The 12,986-nt window shown below is 50.5% G+C and overlaps 1 protein-coding gene and 2 long non-coding RNA genes across 3 annotated transcripts; 2 read left to right on the top strand and 1 right to left on the bottom strand.

The window, feature by feature from the left end:
- The first annotated feature begins 224 nt into the window (after nt 1-224).
- LOC147651009 (uncharacterized) lies at nt 225-3,885 on the top strand. The gene is made up of 2 exons (XR_015275054.1): nt 225-313; nt 1,287-3,885. It is a non-coding gene; the product is annotated as an uncharacterized LOC147651009 (long non-coding RNA).
- Nucleotides 3,251-8,954, bottom strand: DNASE1L3 (deoxyribonuclease 1L3). Its single transcript, XM_023935376.2, has 8 exons — nt 8,618-8,954; nt 7,100-7,188; nt 6,410-6,502; nt 6,010-6,122; nt 5,410-5,522; nt 4,940-5,097; nt 4,005-4,101; nt 3,251-3,771 (listed from the first exon to the last, which is right to left on the bottom strand). The coding sequence occupies exons 1-8, from the start codon at nt 8,756-8,758 to the stop codon at nt 3,655-3,657; spliced, it is 921 nt and encodes a 306-aa protein (XP_023791144.2). The 5' UTR covers nt 8,759-8,954; the 3' UTR covers nt 3,251-3,654.
- LOC147651008 (uncharacterized) lies at nt 7,597-12,479 on the top strand. The gene is made up of 2 exons (XR_015275053.1): nt 7,597-9,153; nt 9,643-12,479. It is a non-coding gene; the product is annotated as an uncharacterized LOC147651008 (long non-coding RNA).
- Nucleotides 12,480-12,986: the final 507 nt, after the last annotated feature.

Raw genomic sequence — 12,986 nt, 5'->3', positions numbered from 1 at the left:
AAATTTGTTTTTCTTTTGACTAGAGGCAGGATAAAGATGAGTGCTGCCCTCACCTCCTGCTCTCCATCTCCCGGGCTTGCAGGGAGCGAAGGGGGAGAGCGAGAAAGGGAGAAGGAGCACTGAGGCCTGGGCTGCAGGGCGCTGAAGGAAGCTCTCCGGGAGGGCCCCATGAGCACTCGTGCCCCAGGAAGGCCCAGCTCCGCTCCTGGGCAGTGAGCGGCCAGCTCCAGCCTGGGGCACGAGTGCTTCCCACAGTCCTTCCAGAGGGAGCCATGAAACAGCCAAGCTCGGAGCAGCTGCTGCTATCACACTGGTAGGCTCTGTGATTTTCCTGCCTTTGGTTTTGCTGTCAGTGCTACCGGCCCTGCTGTGTGACAGCACAACACAGCCCTTCTGGGCTCAGTTGTTAGCTGCACATCTGTATGTGACCAAACATCTGGACATGTGTCCATCTGGCCCGGGGCACAAGTTTTATGAGGAGTAGTCAGCTACTGGGCAGGTGTGGGTGTTTAGCCTGGAGAAAAGGAGGCCCAGGGGGACAAGATCATTCTGCAACACCTGACAGGAGAGTGTAGCCAGGTGGGGGTTGGCCTTTTCTCCCAGGTAGCAAGTGACTGGATGAGGAAACAGCCTCAAGATGCACTAGGGGAGGTTTAGATTGGATATTAGGTGCAGACCCCAAAAGAAGAAGCCAGGTGGGTCCCCGTGGGTCCCTGTATCAGCTCTCCTGTGTCCTCATTGCTGCCAGTAGCTCAAAAGAGGCAAAAGGAGGTAGGCAAAGCCTTGCCCCAGGCCAGAGGGTCTCTCACTGTGGCACAGGCAGAGAGGTGTCAGGGCTGGGGGACAGTGGGGAGCAGCGCCAAGGCCAGGACGAGGACATGAGCCCTCTTCAGGTGGAGGTGCAGATGGACAAACCTATCCAGCACAGATAACTGAGGCCGTAGAGAAGAGGCAGCCCTGCTTTGGGCTGCTGCTGTGGGTTCCTGGGGGTTTCCCTGCCAAGAGACTTACACCCCCAGGGCAGTAAAAACCTTCCTTGTGTGGGTTTCTGTGAGGTGAGGGGCAGCGAGGCCTGCGGTAGGCTGGGGAGGGTCTCTGTGGGTCTGTGGGAAGTGAGGATGATGCCTCCAGTACCATGCACTGGAGAAGGGCTTCCCAAGGATCCCAGCCTGAGGGACTGGGGGTCTTGGCACTTTCTGTTCAGCTGAACCCTCTCTGCTCTGTGCTCTAGCCTGAACAGGGCTGAACTTTCCCGCTTCTGAAGAGCCTCTTTGTTTCTCTCCCAGCCACAATCTGAGATCTGGCTTGCATGAGACAAAGTCTCTCCAGGAATTTTGGACTCCCAGTGAAAAACTTCTGTTTGATCATAAATAAAGCTCAAGAAGCCTTATTCATCAAAAAGAGAAACTTTGTTCTGGCTGCAGAATATACTGAGGCTCCTGCAGGCTGGAACAACTTAAAATCCCCTTTGCAGTTGGGACAGCTGGGAATTGATCCCCAGGGGGGAAAATCTAGAGACGACATGAACTATGAAGTATTTTAGGATGTAATTACAATATTGTCCAATGAATATCTAGAGAGACAGACTGTGCTGACAGTAGGAGTTTGGGACACCTCCCAGCCCTTTTCAAACATGCAATGTGAGTGCAGATGCTGTCTCTCTGCTATGAATCCCACAGCTCTCCATGGAGGACCATCATTTTGCATTAAGATGTCTCTGTGTGGGTCAGAAACTCAGCATCTCTGCAAGATGAGCCCTTCTTCCCCAAGGTTTGAGTGCTGAGCAGGACTCCATTTGATATGGGATATCCCTGGGTCAGTGGGAGTCAGCTGTGGTGGCTGCATCCCCTCTCAATTTCTTGTGCATCCTCAGCCAACTCACCCATGGTGTGAGAGGCAGAAAATGCCTTGACTCTGCGTAAGTGCTGCACAGCAGCAACAAAAACATCCTCATGTTATCAACACAGATTTCAGCACAAATCCAAGACACGGCTCCTGTGAAGAGAATTCACTCTGTCCCAGCCAAACCCAGCACACTGCTCTGGATCGACAGCCACTGACATCACTCCCCTGGCTGCTCTCTGGCCACATCTCTTATTTTCAAGTGCTGGATAAAGGGCTATAGCAAATATTGCAAATAAGGAAAAATATTTCCAGTAAAAAATAGCTGTAATTACATATTTTTTCATGACTGAATGTGCCCGTTATTGTTTTTCTGGAGGGTGATTTCTTTCTCTGTGCACTGCTCCTTTCTGAAAGCCAGGAGACAGAAAGTGCTTACATAGAAGCAAGATGTGAGGCCAGAGACTCAGACTGATTTCAGCCTTCACATGAACCATCACTGAAGTCAGCCATGCAGTGGCATCTCTATAAAAATCCCAATATAAATGTTCTAAATCAGGCTTTTTCCTTTGTGTTGACTGCAGTCTAAGTGAGGGAGCATATAAAATGCTGTATCATTTCAAGTTTAATTGCTACTAGAAGTTGGAGGATTTGTTGTCTGCCTTACACAACTCCCTGGGATAATTTTCTCCTGACTTTCTTTCCTCAAATTCTTCTCCTTGAACAGTGTGTTTCACAAAGACCAAACTGTTTTCCTCCCCACAAAGCCTCCCTCCCTCCCTCACCTGCCCTGCCTGCCCCTTCAGCAGGCAACCTGGGGTGCATTGATGAAGGGAGATGAATGTTTGTCTTTACTAACAGTTGGATTATTCCCACTCTCGAGATGCCATCTGTGTGACAGGGTTTGGTTTGCACTAAATACAGCCTGTGGGCTGAGCTAGGAAAACAGATTGCTGCACCATTGCATTAAATAATCATCATTAAAGTCTGGTTCATCAGAGGGCTTTGGGCTGCCATGGAGATTTTTATTTTGGAGGAGGGGATGCAGTTCACTTCCATGTCAGAATGCTGAAATCAGATTTTGATGTGAGTTTTATGACACTCTGTTGGCAGCAGCATCACCTGGGATCCCTAGGACATCTCACCTGAGGTCTGCAGGTGGGCAGGGCTGAGAACTATCAGTTTCCTGCTGCCCTGAGCTGGGGCAGTGCAGAAAAGGGGCTCTCACTGCCTGTCCTTCTGTCTTTTCTTTCTGTCTTTCCCAAATCCCTGGATGCTGTGACCAATTTAAACCCCTCACTGAGAAATACATTAAATTCAGCAGTATTCTACATTGTAAACCACCAGGTACCTCCTCATGTCCCTGCTGGTTGCAGCTCTGAAGGATAAACACACAGACACAAACACATGATGCAAAAAAAGGTCCTTTTAATCCTTCTGCCCCTGCAGAGGAATGGCAGAGCTTCAGAGCCCATGGGAACCTGTGGAGCTCCCTGCCTTTCAGGTGATGCAGGTAAAGCACACAGAAGTGTTTTAGCCCTGCAGTAGCTCCTTACATTTGTGACCAGCATAGTAAGTACAGTGTGCTGCTTCTAGCTGATTTATTTCTCTATACAATGAAGAAAAAACAGCGTAAAGGTTTAATTCACCTTCTTACTCAAAATATTTGAACTTTAACAAAATATTTGTGGATTTTTACCCACCAAATATTGCACTTGCTGTGAGTATTTCTACACCACTCTTACACAAGATCTGTTGGCATCTGTGTATTTCCATGCCATGTAGGAGGACTCAGCATGCTCATGATCTCGATCAGTGGCTCTTCTTTGGTCTCCTCTTCCTTGAAAACTTTGATCTCAGCCAGTTGAAAAAGCCACCTTTTGCTTTTAATTCGAATTCTACCGGGAAGTGGTCACTCACTCCCAGCGCCTGCAAGACACCAGCACAGAGGGTTGGGAGGCACCCACACTCTCTCCAAGCCTGTGGATGTGCAGTGCTTGGATGTGGGGAGGTGGCACGTGAGCATTGCACCAGTTTGGGAGAGATGGCCACCAGTGACCTGGTTTCACAGCAGGTCTGTGTCCAGCACTGCTGGGATGCTGCTGGCTCTGAGTTCCCATGTCAGCCCTTCCCCAGTGCTGCAGAGGCTGTGCTGTGCCTACCTGCTCCTGGGTCATCTGAAATTCCTCCTGGAAGTCAAAGATGTTGACAGAGTGTGGCACCACAGCCTGGATGAGCTTCTGTCCACTGACCACAATCCTGCAAGGAGCAAGGGAATGGGGTGCTGTGATGGGGTGCCCAAACTGCGGCAGCCACACTGCACTGAGCTGCTGGACAGAGAGATGAAGTCACACCTATGTGTGGTTTGTCCTTACCCATGGACTGCCCCCCCAGAGATGTCAGCTCCTTTAGGTGCTTCCTTGGCAGCGAGGCACATAAATACCTTGGTGTGCGCTCGCCTTGGAAGCCAACATTAAATTACTTCTGTCTAAACCCACCCAACAGTGCTGCAAATTACAAAGCCTGGCTTTGGATACAAAAATCACAGGATAACAACTGGAGAATCAGAGAAGTCCTGCTCAGACCCAGAAACTTGTCCTCCAAGAGGGCCCTGGGCTCTGATAGCCGACATGTTCTTGTCCCTGCCGAGGAACTGCAGTGGCAGCAGCACTTGCCACGTGTCCAGGGCAAGGTGAGGTTCCCTCCCCGAGCAGAACCTTGCTGTGCATTTGTCAGTCCAAATTACAAACATAAGAGCGAAAGCCATGGTGCGAGGCTGGCATGGAGAAGGCAGCAGCACCTCCTGCCAGGTGTCTGCAGGGCTCCCTGCAGATGAGAAGTGCTGCTGGCTGTCCTGTCATCCATCCCCAGCTGAGCCACAGCCATGGCTGGTTCTGTGTAAATCCCGCCCAGACTGGTCTGCAAAGGGCTTTGAGCTCCTGACTAGAAGCATTTGGATCACAATTCTCCACAACACTGTTTTACCTTTGATGGCCTCATGTACATTTGTTTCCTCTGATGGTCACTGAAACTTTTTGATACAATTTTTCTCTCAGAGAGTCATAACCAGTGGGTGGTTTGGCAGTGAGCCCTTTACCTGTCATAGGGGCATCTGGTGCTGTTCTTCACTGTTGTGTCGTTTTTGTCACCGATTAGCCAGAGGAATTCGGAGTAAGCCCTCAGACGGATGTTCTTCCACTGCTTTTGGGGAACATAGCTGCACCCAGCATTGAAGTCCCCCATGAAGATGAAGTTCTGGAAGGTAGGAGGGTTTCCAAATGTAATCATGAGGACAGCTTTTCAAAAGAAGACCAATGAGGATTTTTATGGATGCAGTGGGGCTTCTCCTTTCTGCTGGGCTCATCAGGGCATGCTGATTATAGTTTTATTAGGTGATCAAGATTACTGTATAAAATGTGGAGAACTCAATGAAAATACACCAAAGAGATACTCAAAACCTGGGGGGGCATTATCAGTAGGTTTAAGGTTTTCAGCTCTGAATAATGAATAATGTGGCCAGTGACTCAGTACCAAAGCCCTGTTAGTGACACAGATGTGGCAACCAACCTCAATTTTCCAGCGCTGTTTGACATCTAAATACACGTCATAGAGCTCATCAATCTCCCGCACTGCTGTGTCTGGTTTGGTGTGCAGAGGGATAATAGCAAACTCACTGACAGCTTCAAAACATGGCAGAAGAATGGAAAAATGTAATGGTTAAACAGAGAATGAGTCACAAAGAAGCAGAGATTGACTTGTAAGCAAGGGGTCTTTTTTCTGAGGAAGAAACAGCTTCTGTTCTGTCTGTAGACCAGGGTGATTTCTGTGGTTGCACAGTGACCCTCCCCAGGCACTCAGCTGGGCCTCAGGAGCTGTGCCAGTGCAGACAAATCCTGACCCAGTACCCACACAGTCACTGCTCCCAGCAGCACGGAATGCACCCACCAACCCACTGCCCAGGGCAGCAGCAGAGGCTTTCCCAGAAGGGATGTGCAGGGCTGTGGGATTTCCCAGAGGCAGCAGGCCTGAAGGGAAAATGCTGCTCTTGGAAGGAAAAGCAGTGTGGGGTCTGGATGCAGCCTCTGGAGCCTCTGACATGCCCAGGTGCAGCCAGTGTGGCTGTGCTGGCTCACAGAGGGACAATGGCTCATTCCTAAAACACCTCACCGGTTTTGGGAGACTGCAGCCAGATGGCAAAGGGCTCTCTGGAGAAGACATCCTCATCCCCAGGCTGGGTGTCAGGGTACTGGTAGGTTTGTTTCACCGATACCAGATTTTGCCTGCAGCAGAATGAACAGGACAGGGGATGTCACACTCGTGGCTCACTGGGACATGTCTGACACTGACTCCATGCTCTGGCCTGGACCCCAGGCCACGGGCTGGGATGGATACAGACACACTGGTGTCTGTGCTGGGATGGTCCCCACACCCAGCCCAACCCACCTGCACAGCCTGCACCTCCCTGGCTCCCTCACAGCAAAGCCACCACCATGTCCAGCCCATCTCCAGGAGCTGTGCCCCAGAGGGCAGGGGGAGCTTGGCTTGTTGGCAAAGGGGGTTCACCCACCTGTAGAGGAAGGCATACTGCTCCTTGTAGCTGTTCCTTCCCAGCCTCTCACTGGCCACGTACCTGTACTCCTCCTTTGGCCCCTTCAGCTGACTGGAAGGAAAGTGATGTTCTAGAGTTTATTTCTGCACTCACAAGGGGCTGAAGCGAGATAATTTTGCCTGTGCCCAGGGGTTTGGACATTGCCTGCCTGACCTCAGAGGCAGATGGGTACAGACACTAAACCCTTCTGTGGAGCTGGACCCCAGCTCTTCACTCCACCCTCTCCCTGCTCATTGCAGCCTCTGTCTCTCCTTCAGCTGGGTATCATGTCCAGCCAGCTGAACGCTGCTGTTTCCTCTGGATGTCTGAATTGTCCAGGCAAGCAATCCCTAATCTAAAGCAGTTCCGAGCCCTGCAGGAAGGTGGCTGTCCTGCTGCAGCCTGATGCCAGCCCGGTGAGGGCTTTTCCCCTTCCTTTTCTATTCCTTCGGGAACTTCTCTGTAGCAAATTGAATTTAACCTGGTAATACTGATTTAAAAATATCTTCTACAGTGGTCTGGAACTGCCTTTGCTCCTCAGCAAGACTGCCGGAGTCTGGTCCTTCCTTGACAGTGGGACAGAGGCCAGATCCTTAGATTTTGTCCCAGTAAAGTGGCACTGAGCAGAGCACAGGCCAATATTTGTCCATTTGCCCATGGCCACCCTACCTGGTGAGCTTCTCCACCAGGAGAGGACAAACACGGTTCTTGCTGTCCTTTATTTCCATCAGCAGCATAATGTCACAGCGGGAAACGATCTGCAAGGGGAAGGAGCAGGAGGAAGTCTGCACACGCCTGGTTTTAGAGGATTAGGAAGGGCTTAGAAAGAAGTGGTTACAGGCATGGGGGAAGTCCTTTGTGAAAGAAGGGACACACAGCCTGACACCGTGGGAGGGGAGCAGGGGCTGGAATGGAGCTTTTCTGCTTTCAGAGCTGCTGCACGCCCCAGCAGGAACTGGGAGAGGGAACCTGGGAATAGAATAGTTTCAGATTTAGTGAAAAACTTTGGCACCTGACCCTGAGGAGGAAGTGTGGAGGGGAAGGGGCAGCAAAAGCCCCTCCTGTGAGCCTGATTCCACCATCACCAACTCTGCTGGGATGGTGCCTCTGCCCTGCCCCACTCCTTCCCCACAGGAAGCGTTCACCTGTCTCAGCTTGTTGCAGATTCCTCTGAAGTAGCCCCTGGAGCCCAAAGAAACACCTGTCTGAAAACGGGGTCCTGACACCAGGGGACTGCACACCTCAGGGGGACTGAAGGCTCAGCTCCCAAAGCTACTGCTGGGATTCCCCGTGGGAAAGTCCATCTCCAAGCCAACATTCTCAGGGGCTTCCCTCTGTGCCTGCTTTCATTGTTCTTCAAACTTTGTGTGTGATTTTTGTCAGGAAGAAATACCCCTCTTTGCCCCCTGAAACTTCCCCACATTATCTTACATGACCCCAAAAATCAGTATACATTGCCCACGGTGATGACAGTATGGGAAGAATGCTCTGGGAATGCAAAGCCAAGCAAACTGCTCTTCCCTGCCAGATTGCAATAACAGGAACACAACCCAGCTATAGGGTGCCATCCTCACTGGATTCTGCACACACAGCCACCCCACTGACACCAAGCTCCACGTCCTCCCTCACTGTGCAGTCCTGGAGGGCATTTGCAAAGCTACAAATCTAAATTGTGGCTCTTTCAAAAACCAGGGTTACCTTCAGCTTTAGCAGAGGCAGCCTGATGGTGAGGGTTTGCTTACAGAAATTGGCAATTGGGTTTTTCAGATTTCTACCAGGCTCCAATGTGACAGATACTATTTGCTGTTTTGAGAATAGGTTTAATTAGACAAGAATAATTGAGAATAACTAGCACATAAGGAAGGTAAATAATGTATTGCAAATCAAAGCTGTGTAGTTTCAAAATGAAAATTATTCTTACTATGCATTGAGGTTTTCCTCCTTTTGTAACTCAATTTCCAAAGGAGACAGCAAATATTTTTTTTGTTATATTCCCACGAAGTCTAAAATAACAACATACATTCTGTTCAACCACAGGCTGATTTTTACTTCAAGAGTATGATATTTTTTGAATAATTTTTTTTTTTACATGATATTTAACTGTGAAAGGCAAACAAAGTGCAAGATTGTGCATCTAAGAAACCCTAGAAAGCTCAGTGTCAGTCTCATCCAGGCAAACAAACGTACCTTTACCACAGCATCGACGACTTCAGGTCTGGCTATTTTAGTTTCTCCAAAAGACCTCACATTGAAGGAGCAGATTTTTAGGCTCAGCGATGGGTTGAAATGGAAGAGTGAAAATAATAAGAAGAAGAGCAGCATCTTCATGGAGCTGGGCAAAATGAGTTGCTGCGAGCGTGCCTGTAAATATGTATGTGTGTGTGTTTATGCATCCGTCCCTCTATGGCTTGTTGGGAGGTCAGGCTGAGCAGTCAGCTGTGTCAATCATGAACAGGAATCACCATTTCCTCCTTCCCCTCACTTCCATCTCCCACAAAGCAGCATGGAGACTTTGAACTTCTGCCTGAGGGGAAAACAGGCTCTTCTGAGCCAACCTCGGAATCCTGGCAGAGCAGCAGCTCCACCAGAACCCAGCATCCCTCCACACAGGGAGACACCAGCTGTGGGATGCCTGCCATGACTGGGCACCAGCTGGGACCACTCTGGGCTAGACCAGGACCAGGCTCCCTGGGCCATTCCACGCCAGCGATCAAGACCAGGAGGTGGATGGGGTGGATGGTGGAAGGGTCTGGGAGGGGGCAGGGGGAAAGACTGGGATTTCTGGAGGGCACTAGGAGCCCATTGGAAGGGAGTGCCAGGCAGCCATGGGCAGATACATGATGCCCCAGCACTGCCCCTCAATCTCCTGGCCAAGTGTCCCCAGCACAGGAGTCTTGGTTTGTGCATGTGAGTCTGGCTGCTGCTGTGGTGGAAGGGGGCACACAAGTTTGGCTAAAACAACACCTGAGTGAGGATGCTGCAGGTGGGATGGCTTGGTCCCCTGAGGTGGCTTTTGCTGGGGAACTATCCCCCTACCCCCTTAATCCTCCACCATGTGTCAGCCCTCAGCCACAGATAAATTTGTTGGCCCTCAATCAAGTTATAGAGGCAGGAGGTGTAACAAGGGTTCAAGCCAAATGACATCTTTAAGTGTCTTGAATTTTTCTCCCTGTGCTAACAGGTTACTTCCACATCCTCCTTCCTTTCTCCAGGGGCACCCAGGCTGCCTGCCCAAGCAGGTCCAGATCCAGAGGCACCAGGACACGGCTGCCAATGCTGAACCAACTGAACAGGCTCAGAGGGAGACAGCACAAAGCACAGCACGTGGAAGGGCTCCCAAAACATGGCAGAGCTGAAAGCAGTGGGGTCAAGACTTGCTGGGAAGGCAAGATCTCCAGAGAATGTGCTGCACGATTGGAATAGGCACCACAAATCCCTTTTGGCATTACTGGAATTTGGAGCACTGGCTGCCAGCAAGGGACGTGTCACCACATTACCCCAGTGTTTACCAACCAACAGAGCTACTTGGGGAGTGGGCAGGAGATCCTCCAAAATTACAGGGCTTAGGTGGTGCTTCCTCTAGCCTGTGTCTCCAAGGAGCTGTCCCCAGGCAGGACATTTCTTCTTCTCTGGAAGAAACTAATAAAGAGAGAGGGGAGGGAAAGTGACAGCCTTGGAGGGGTGTAAATCTCCAGCTTAACCTTGCTAAAAGCACAGCCTGAGTTAAGCGCTTGCGACAGCAGCTGCAGCTTCAGGGTCAGAGTCATCAAAACCCAGAGTTCTCCCTAAAATCAGGCTTGTTTTGGCTCCCTGGCATCAAAAGAGCAAGTGCTTGTTGTGATGCCCACGAAGGCTCTGACCCTGAACCGTGGCTGTCAGTGCTGTGTTTATCTTCAGGGTTCCTGGCTTATCAGTTACCCCCTTCTCCTCCACCCCAGGCATTATCAGGGGGATGAACAGCAGCCAGTCGACCTGGGGGTGACACAGGGACCTCCTGTTTCTTTCTGCAGCACTTTACTCCCTGTTTACTGCACTTTCTGTGCATGTCCTCTTTGCTCCTTATCAGATCATAAAACAGGCTTGATGTGGGTGCGTGAACACTGACAGTTCAGGGCTGCCCTGCTCTTGCACAAGAGGCTGCTGGTGAAACCAACACAGTCTGGGGTTCCTGTCCCCACCTGCAATGATGACAGGTGAGGGACAGTCTCTCCAGCTGAGCAGCACCCATGGAACATTCATTAATAAAGCCCCTCCTCAGCCTCTCCCTGATCCCTGGGGACTAGAGGCAGCTGAGGCTGAGGGGAATGCAGAAGCCAATTTGGGCGAGAGCTCTGAGCAGTGAGTAGGTGCTGCCAGGGCTCTTTGGTGAAGCTTTGCTGATAGTCCTGGGTGCAGAGGGGCTGTGGCTGGTGTGTCACCACCTCTGGAGCAGCAACTCAGCCCTTCATCTTCTTCCCCCTCCCCAGAAGGCGCTGTGGGATGGATGAGATGTGTCCCTGTGTCACACGCTTGCTTAGGGTGCCCACAGGACAGTGGGGTGTGAGTCCTGCAGCCATCTGGGAGTTTCTCCTCTGCCTTCAGGCACAGCTGCTTCCTTTTGGCTGCAGCCCTGGCTGCCTGTAGGGAACCTACAAAATTGTTTTTGTTGGCAGAGATGGACTGAGAGGATCTCTGAGGTTTCCTGTGCCTCCCTGGGAGGGCTGGAGGGAGACACTGCAGGGTCAGCCCACATCCCCTTCTACTTTGGCAGAGGAAGCCTATTCTGGGCTTGAAGGGCAGCAATGACTCACAGGATGTTCCGTGAGTGGGGAGCACCCATGGGGTGCTTGAGGCTTGGCTAAAGCTTCATTTCTTCTCTGTAGGAAAGATGTGGTGTCTCAGTGTGCTGCTCAGGGGTTTGGCACTGGTGGAGACACCAGTGCTGCTGTGCCATTTCAACAAAGGGTGCAAAGGCTCTGCTCTGCCTGAGCCCCAGTCTGTCGAGGTGTCCCTGCTACCCCATTTGATATCCCCATTAGCATGTTCCCCCAAAGAGGAGATTGGGTCCAGGGAACCAGGGGCAGCATGGGCAGAGGTGATGTTGGGTGTGAGGGGCAATGTGGGGACCAACACCCCCAGGCTGGTGCTCCCCAGGTGCCACCACAGCTCTTGTTTTCTGGGCAAGAGGCCTCCCCTTCCACGTACCAGGCTTGAAAGGGTCACACGTTTCTTATTTTTTACCATTTCTACACAAATTGCTGCTCTGTCAACATCTGCTATAACAGGGGGAGGTCCAGGAAGGGCCAGCCCCAAAGATGCCATCACCATAAAAGTAGATTCCTTTGCGCAAATGAAATTACCTTTGGGCTCTACAACCATCAGGCAGAGTATTTTATCACAGTCTCCTGGACTTGCAAGTTAATAAGTAGCAAAGCACTTGAGCCATTTTGTATTGCTAAAGTTCATAGCAGGGCTGCAGACCATACGTGGTCATTTGGGAAGTGGTTTCACTGACAGTATAACGGCAATAGTTGCCCTGGTGTGACCCTCTGGCATTTCAGTGCAATGCAAGGTAAAAGTATTTGGTGTGAAAGACACATGGAATGCTTTGAATCAAATATTTGATACTCAATTTTTATTTATAATTCTGGAAGGTATGATTAACTTAATTAATTACTGTCAAGGCACAATTCTTTTGATGGTCCAGGACTCTGATAGGGTTTTCTTTTTCAACTTAATATGTAAGCATCGTTCAGCTAGTGGTTTGAAGCATGACAGCCTGCCCACTACAAGGCAGTTCAAGGAAAAATGTTTCATGATGTTTTCAGTTTCTTGAAGGAGGCTGCTGAGCTGGGCTGTAGGAGAGCAGAGGTAATCTGAAATACAGGCTTTGGAGCATGACAACAAGATGAGGCTTTGAAGTTAATCCCCCATAAAGATATTGCAGCCACCAAACAAGGTTTTGTGCCAATAAGTACATTCATATTGTTAGCAGTTAAAGATGTAATTAAAATGCACATAATGTATGCATTAACTTTAAGCAGAGGTAATAAAGTATTATTTAAAGCTGTTATTAGGCAAGTAGGTCTTGCTTTATGATGTTTTAAAAGGCAGGAGCATTGTTGCTGTGTTTGTCCCAGGTTGCGCAATGAAGCCCCCGGAGAGTGACGGGGCAGTTGCTCAAGGTGGTGCCCAGAGGAGTTATTCACCCCTGAGCTCACCCAGAGCTGCTGTTTCCAAACCAAGGTGAGCCGAGACCTTATCCCTGTGCTGGGGAGTGAATTTTGGTAGCTCAGTGCTATTAAAGTGGCACAGCTCAGGGCACAGCAAGGCCTTCCTCACCAGCAGCTCCCACTGCAGGAGCTGGCACCCACCTGCCCTCCCGTGCCCACGGTGCCCTGGGCACTGCTCATGGACCGTGCCACAGGACCACCACTGTGCCAGTGGCGACAGATGGGCACGAGCCACCCCGGGGAGATGATTCACCCCACCAAGGCAGCGTGCAGCCACTTGTTATGATTGCAAACAACCTCGCCACACACCCTGGGGATCCATCAGCCAGCAGTGGAAAATAACA

The sequence above is a fragment of the Cyanistes caeruleus genome, chromosome 11 (genome assembly GCF_971803275.1).
Source record: "Cyanistes caeruleus chromosome 11, bCyaCae1.hap1.1, whole genome shotgun sequence".
Lineage (NCBI taxonomy): Eukaryota > Metazoa > Chordata > Aves > Passeriformes > Paridae > Cyanistes > Cyanistes caeruleus.
Note: the sequence above shows the minus strand (reverse complement) of the source record. Positions and strands in the feature narration are given on the sequence as shown.

What these genes read in the sequence shown, in the direction of transcription:
- DNASE1L3 (XM_023935376.2), bottom strand. Translation starts at nt 8,758, where the DNA reads ATGAAGATGCTGCTCTTCTTCTTATTATTTTCACTCTTCCATTTCAAC. An exon ending in TCGTCGATGCTGTGGTAAAG is followed by an intron (nt 7,189 to 8,617) that starts GTACGTTTGTTT and finishes TTCCCCTTGCAG; the next exon opens with ATCGTTTCCCGCTGTGACAT. An exon ending in ACCAGATGCCCCTATGACAG is followed by an intron (nt 4,102 to 4,939) that starts GTAAAGGGCTCA and finishes TGCTCCTTGCAG; the next exon opens with GATTGTGGTCAGTGGACAGA.